The sequence below is a fragment of the Benincasa hispida genome, chromosome 11 (assembly GCF_009727055.1).
Source record: "Benincasa hispida cultivar B227 chromosome 11, ASM972705v1, whole genome shotgun sequence".
Classification (NCBI taxonomy): domain Eukaryota; kingdom Viridiplantae; phylum Streptophyta; class Magnoliopsida; order Cucurbitales; family Cucurbitaceae; genus Benincasa; species Benincasa hispida.
In genome coordinates, this window is record NC_052359.1 from 61,859,968 (window position 1) to 61,866,810 (window position 6,843).

Here is a 6,843-nt window from a genome sequence, read left to right on the forward strand (position 1 = left end):
GTCATTCCAACGCATGACCATCGACGCATGATAATCAACGCATACTTTAGGAACATGCATCGCATATTGCATCCACGGAATTTTAGTTGTTGAGAAATTGACATCTAATTTTCCGTCATCAAAGTGCCCGACACCTTACCCAAATCGACAAAACTCAATGAACATGGATAACAAACCGACGATTGAAAGGTTGTCGCTGACAACGCTTGGACCGACGGTTGGAGAAGGAAGCACAATTGGAGCCATCAACAGAATCGGGGCAGCAAACGGCTGGAGACTTGATTAATTGAAGACAAAATATTAACATTTCTTGAATTACCCATGTTATTCAAGTTGAAAGGTTGAGCTTATGTTTTGTAGATTTCTTTATTTCAAGCCATAAATTTACTAATACAAACTATTAAACTTAGGTTTCATAAATCAAATTAACAACTACTTTCTAAGTTCTAGGATATATAGACTGATAATAAAAATTAGTAAACTATGTAAATTGTTATCGGAACATCCATATTTCCACTTTCTTTTAATATTTCATAAATGTCTCAAAACTATCTTTGGTGTAGAAAAACTTTTATGATATTGGAAAAGGACAGATGTGAATACCGTTAATTTAAGCTTAATCCAATAAGTGTCCTAGTCACAGTTAAGTAAATTTTCATCTAATATTAGTAAGGTATATATATATTTTAAAAGGGTAAACAATAATGTGTTTGGCGCCTTTACAAAATTACAAACTTGAGAATTTCGATCTTTTGCTTACATATCATCAAGCAACTTTACAAAATTATCCTTAAAGCATGTTTGGTGCAAAGACTATGCTAAAACTATAATAACCACCCCATCTTTTATTATATACATGCTATTTTGTAATCCCTAATTAGCTACAACCAACATTATTTCAAAACCCTCATTTGCTACAATATTTACTATTTATTACAATTTTTACTATTTTACATTCATCATTTTTTTTTTTATTATTTGCTACATTGTTTACTATTTTCTCCTCAAACTAAAAGGGGGCATTTGGGGCAAAGAGTTGGTTATTTTAGTTGGATTATAATAGCCTATATTTGGAGTGTAGATTATTTTAATTCGAGTTATAATATTATGTATTTGAGGTGTAAAGTATTTTAGTTTGAGAAAAAAAAATAAACATTGTAGCAAACAATAAAAAAAAAAATGATGAATGTAAAATAGTAAAATTGTAGGAAATAGTGAATACTGTAGCAAATTGGGGTTTTGAAATAGTGTTGACTGTAGCTAATTGGAGAATACAAAATAGTATTTACTATAGCAAGAGATTAGTCTTAGGATAGTTTTAGCTCCAAAATCACCCAAATAGTTTACACCTCAAACACACTATTATAATCCAAATTAAAATAATCTACACTCCAAACACAGATTATTACAACCCAACGATAATAACCTATGACTATAATAACAACTCTTTGCCCCAAACGCCCCTTTAGTTTCTTCCTATTCCTTCTTTTTCGTCGCGATTTATTTCCTTCCTTTTTTTCTTTCCACCTTCTTCTTATCATTCACTTTCCATCCCACGAGACCATCCTTTTCTTTTTCTCTAGTGAGACCATGCGACAAGCTTTGACAAGAAGTTTTTCTTCGACTCCCATTCTTCTTTGGCAAGACCAAATTTTTCTTTTCTGACTGACTTTTCATCTCTCCCTATTTTTCATTGTGTTGCAGAGCGAGATCCAGCACAGAGAGCTAACCCAAGTGTGGAGAGCGAGATCAAACATTGGAGAGTGAGATGAAGCGCTGGAGAGCAAAATCGTGAAAGAAAGAGAGATATAAAGTTATCTTTGAGACGAAGGAAGCGAGAGAGCAAATTTGCGTGGGCACGTGTAGGGTTGGCAACGGGGCCGGGGTGGGGCGGGGGAGGGTCCCCCGTCCCCGGCCCATGGGGGAAATTCCCCCCATCCCTACCTCTGTCCCCGCCATTTGAAGGCAGGGACGGGGGCGGGGATTCCCTGTCGGGGAAATGGGTCCTCACGTGGCCCCATTCCCCGTTTCCCGCGGGGATTCCGCTACTAATTCCCCGCGGGAATCCCCTATTAGATCCCTGTGAGGATTTCCCATTTTTTTCTTTTAATTTTTTAAGTTTGGGCTTGACTTTTGACCTTAAATTTAGAATTTATATATTCAATATTAGGCTTATAACACTAAGTCTATAGTATACATTATAAACATATATATAAATAAGTTATTTTATATATTATAAAATATTAAAAATATAACTATATAAAATTGGGGTCGGGGCGGGGATAACATCCCCGTCCCCGGACGGGACCCCAAAAAAATTCTCCGGTTTGACTTCGTGGAGAATTTTGCCAACCCTAGGTCACGTGGGGTTTATTTTTTTATAATTTCACTCAATTTGATGTGTAAAAAAAAAAAAAAAAGCCTCATTTTATAAAACTGAGGCAAATCTTCCTATTATTATCATTTTTAATTTGGTGGTCCGTCAAAAAATCTGAATGTTAAAGGGCGTTAAAAAAATTTCATATGTTTACTTTAGCTTTGATTTCAAGCGCCGTCTCTCTCTCTCTCTCTCGCTTTGGTCGTTTCTATGGAAGCTATGATTCGCGTCGCCATTCAGCTGTCAAAAACCGCCGCCGCCGCCGTTCGAACTCCGAGATTGGGCTCCAGCTCCTGTTTCTCTCTTCTTTCTCCTTCATCATCCTCATGGTTAGCTTCACCTTGGAGATCACTTCACGTTGGAATGGACCGCCCAAATGCAAGCCCGGTCACTCGTCAGATGATCAATTATGCTCTATCTCACGCTAGGTCTCAGAAATCAGGTCCATTTTCTTATTTGATTTCCTCATTTCATCTTGTTTCTCAATTCTTACTACTGAAGTTGTTTTCGTTTTGTTTTTATGTCAAAAATCGGCATGAAGTTTCTGGTCTGTAATCCTTTTAATGTGATAACTAGATGAATCGTACGCACAAGGTCTTCTGGTTCTGGAGCAGTGCCTCTCTGCTCAGTCGAGTGAAGGCCAAGATGCCGACAACTCAAGGGGAGCGGTATTGCTTGCGATGTCTGCCATGTTTGCTGAAAGGTTTTCTGTTTCATTTATCCTATTTTGGTTCATTTCATTAAGAGGTACGTTGTAATTGAATTGAATTGCTTATGGCTAAACAATTGTCCTAGTTTGGTTGTTTCAGAGGTGATATTCACGATGCTATAGATAAGCTTCAGCGAATTGAGGATTTAGCACATTGTTCTCTAGATATTAGAGGTAAAGTTTCCAAGGGTTTTAGTTCGTTCTTTTAGCTTCGTTAAGCTCAGTGCCAATTGATTATTGGTGGCTCATTGGACTGTAATTTCTTCTTATCTTTCTCGTAGTGGCTGCTCTTGAAGCACTTGCTGGACTTCATCTCGAATTAGACCTGGTAAATTTCCTTGCAAAGTTGTAATTATTGCTCATGTTAAATCGAATCGAGTAACATGGATCAAAGTTTGGATCAAAGTTATCTGGGGATGATTCTTCATATATAGGACGATTCTTCATCCGCTATCGCCGATAAATGCTTACAACTATTTGAAAATAGTGAACTCGCTGATGATGGAAATTCTGAAGTTCTGAGAGCTCGTGTGAAAGCTGTAAAAGGGCTGGTTGAGCTTGTCAAAAATAACCTTGATGCAGGTGTTTGGCCTTTCGTATCCTCTCTAGTCTCTACACATCTTGTTCTGTCGTGAAGTTTTACTCGAGTAAACTATTGGTTATCTATCTGCAGTTGAATCATTATTTGAAGGGTTTCAAACAATTGAAAGATGTGCTGGTAAGGTACTTCAACTATCTGTGTGGGAAAATTTGTTGATTGCATCCTGTTAACATTTTTATCCGTAGGTAGTGCTGCTTTTGCATACGGAGAATTTTTAGTGGCTTCACAAAACTTTTCATCTGCAAAAGAGGTGTACCAGAAAGTAATTGAGTTGGGATTAGAAGTCAAAGATTCGAGTGAGCAATGTGCATTAGCTGGTGGTAATATGTCTCCAATGGATGTGTTAGTGGCTGCGACTTGTGCTTTAGGGCAGCTTGAGGGGAATTTGGGGTAGCTTCTTGATTTATTGTGCTATGTTGGGCCACTTGCCAATAAGATTCCTTCTTGTCGTAATTATGAATCATAACTATACCCTGTTTTGTTTAGGAATTTTGCTGAAGCCGAGGATATACTGACAAATGCATTAACTAAAACAGAAGAACATTTTGGTATGGTAGTTGCTAATTTAGAATTCTCCATATAATTGAAACTTTACGACATATATACATTGAAGGTTCTGTTCTTTTCCATGTAGCATTGTTTGGCTATATTCCAAGTGGGTATGAGGGCGTCTAATTTTTTGTAAAATTACATGGTACAGGGTCTCACCATCCGAAGGTTGGCGTTGTCTTAACCTGCATAGCACTCATGTTTCGACACAAAGCAATGAAGGAGCATTCAAGTTCACTTTTGATTCAAGAGGTTAGATTTTACTCCTGTTCTCTTATGTTTTGAATATGTAGATTCATTGTTAATTAAACTAGTTGCATCAGCTATGCAACGCAGTCTACTTAACTTTGAGAAGTATTGTTTAGTAATAGAAGTGACATTTTACGGATAACCATGAATCCGCGACAATTAGCTCCCGTCTGAATCATTTGTGAAACTGTCATGGCCTTCCACTGCCTCACTTATGTTCTAAAATCCCTTCAAGTATGAGCAAAAACCATTCATCCTTTAGTGCATAGAGGAAGGTGTTGATTTCTCTTCCAAACATCCGGGGTCTTGGTTCTTGTCTACTGGCTCTATGCAATTCTATTACAGCTCACATTTATGCTTCTTATCTGAGTGTTGGCAAGTCAAAATATCAAATCCTCATAGTTTATAAAAGTATTACTTGTTAGTTGCATTTCAGCAGATTGCTCTAAAAATTCATTTACAGGGACTTTGCAGGAGAGCAATGGACTTGATGAAAGTTTCACCGAAAGGTATTGTATTGCCAACCAACGGTACATCTTTTAACCCTTTTTTTTTCAAAAAAAAATAATTTCAACTGAATAGTTTATTCTCCTGAAGGCACGGGAGAACAATTAAAGGTGGACAGACGTGACATAGCAATCATAGCTGGAGGTACTGATCAAGCATCCAAGTTATTGTAAGCGTTTAGCTCGAGGCTCGTAAAAAGAACAAACAAATTACGAGACTTGTACTAGCGTTAAACATTGTGGATAGCTTTCAGCTGCACTCTTGAATGAAACCCAGATGAACTGATCATATCCCACCACTGATTATGTTTGAAATCTTTCATGAATTCATAGCAAAGGAGACATGCTAAGCTTTCATAAACGTGGTGGTCTGAGCATCATTATTCATCGATATCACTGATTGCATGTGTAGGTGCGTATGCGGAGATACTCGACGTCCAACAGAATAGAAAGGCTGAAGGAAAGATGATGAGGAACTGGGCAGAACTTGCTTGGAGGAACCGCAGGATATCACTGGAAGAAGTACTAGACATAAGTCAGCCTCCATCCAAGGTGCCTATTATTGATACTCGAATCTGTAGGCTTATTTGATTTGCAATATTCTCGAGTTCTGGTTATTAGGTATCCTTACAGAAGTCAAGAGAGTGAGCATATTCTCAACGGTGACAATGTTATGTAATTACTTATGAAGTACAATAACTTGAAGATTGTAGAATTCTCTGGTACAGTTGAAAGTCCTGTATTACAGTTACAATTTCATTGTTTTTGTTTTTTCAATAAAAGAACACAAAGGATCTCAAGATGTTCAAAACTTTTCTGGGAATCAGAGAGGAAGATCCAGGCCTTTCCCAACATCAACTCCAATCACCTGAAGTATACCCTTGTTCAATATCTGAAAAATCAGACAAATAAAACCCGTAAATGTGGATATGGAAAGGTACAAGAAAGAAACTTTTCTTTATATTAAAAAGAAAAGAAGACCTCACCAGCTCCACTACGAAAATCCCAATGAGGCCTATCATGCAGGCTCTGGAATTCCAGACTTCAGCAGTTTTAGTGAATCCAAGAAACGGGGCTTCAAATTTCGGCTCTACTTTTGGCAATTCAACCTTCAAAACAAAAATGAAAAGGTAATTTGCAAGTCCCCATGAAGTTATTATCCTGAATTTCTTTAAGCTTTTGAGATGGAAACCATTTTTTCAACAGGTGAAACAGAAATAGGAAAAAAGTTCACAAATTGGAAGAGGATAGACAGCGTACTCACTCCAGCCGGAGGCTTTGCGGCCTGAACCCTGAAAGGGACACGAGACCTGCTGTTATTGGCACGGACAGACCCGATTTGAAAGAGACAGAGTCGGCCGTCTTGTTGGCTACAGATCGGAGCTCTGGCCGGAAGAAGAGAAGATGATAAAATCGCAGAGGAGGACGCCATTCTTTGGAAATGCCCCAAACACAACCACAACCACTGCTTCGGTAACGTTATCGGAACTTTCCCTCTTCAATTTTTCTTTCCGGAACTCCTTTTTCCACCTTAAATTAAATGCTAGGCTGGAGTCTTTGGTCCTACTAGATCTCGAGGATTTTCAGATTTGTTGAAATTATCTTCACTTCTTTCTAACTTCACTGATTCTTGACTATTGGGAAAATTGCGAAAAAAAAAAAATGGGGGAAAATTGCAAAAAAAAAAAAAAAAAAAAAAAATCCCATTTTAAAGGCCCAAAATAACAAACGATCCAAATTTTGAAAACAATGTTGAACGTCCCCTCACACTGATGTCTATCTTGTGAATTTACAATATTGTTATTCCTTTCTTTCTTCTCCAGTTCCTTTCGTTTTTCTTTCTTTCTTTTTT

At 37.6% G+C, this 6,843-nt stretch overlaps 2 protein-coding genes across 4 annotated transcripts; one reads left to right on the plus strand and one right to left on the minus strand.

Annotated features, from left to right (window-relative positions):
* Positions 1-2,499: 2,499 nt before the first annotated feature.
* LOC120091269 lies at positions 2,500-5,793 on the plus strand. Of its 3 annotated transcripts, none has more exons than XM_039049227.1 (12): positions 2,500-2,819; positions 2,954-3,080; positions 3,187-3,260; positions 3,368-3,414; positions 3,521-3,668; positions 3,760-3,804; positions 3,873-4,077; positions 4,174-4,235; positions 4,388-4,488; positions 4,949-4,994; positions 5,083-5,161; positions 5,404-5,584. In XM_039049227.1, the coding sequence occupies exons 1-12, from the start codon at positions 2,588-2,590 to the stop codon at positions 5,438-5,440; spliced, it is 1,203 nt and encodes a 400-aa protein (XP_038905155.1). In that variant the 5' UTR covers positions 2,500-2,587; the 3' UTR covers positions 5,441-5,584. The 3 variants fall into 3 exon arrangements, with proteins under 3 accessions (XP_038905155.1, XP_038905154.1, XP_038905153.1); XM_039049225.1 differs by having other exon boundaries at positions 2,502-2,819; positions 5,083-5,136; positions 5,404-5,793; XM_039049226.1 differs by lacking the exon at positions 3,760-3,804 and having other exon boundaries at positions 2,501-2,819; positions 5,083-5,136; positions 5,404-5,793.
* LOC120091270 (light-harvesting complex-like protein OHP1, chloroplastic) lies at positions 5,663-6,607 on the minus strand. Its single transcript, XM_039049228.1, has 3 exons — positions 6,256-6,607; positions 5,978-6,100; positions 5,663-5,883 (listed from the first exon to the last, which is right to left on the minus strand). The coding sequence occupies exons 1-3, from the start codon at positions 6,421-6,423 to the stop codon at positions 5,815-5,817; spliced, it is 360 nt and encodes a 119-aa protein (XP_038905156.1). The 5' UTR covers positions 6,424-6,607; the 3' UTR covers positions 5,663-5,814.
* Between the last annotated feature and the right edge of the window lie 236 nt (positions 6,608-6,843).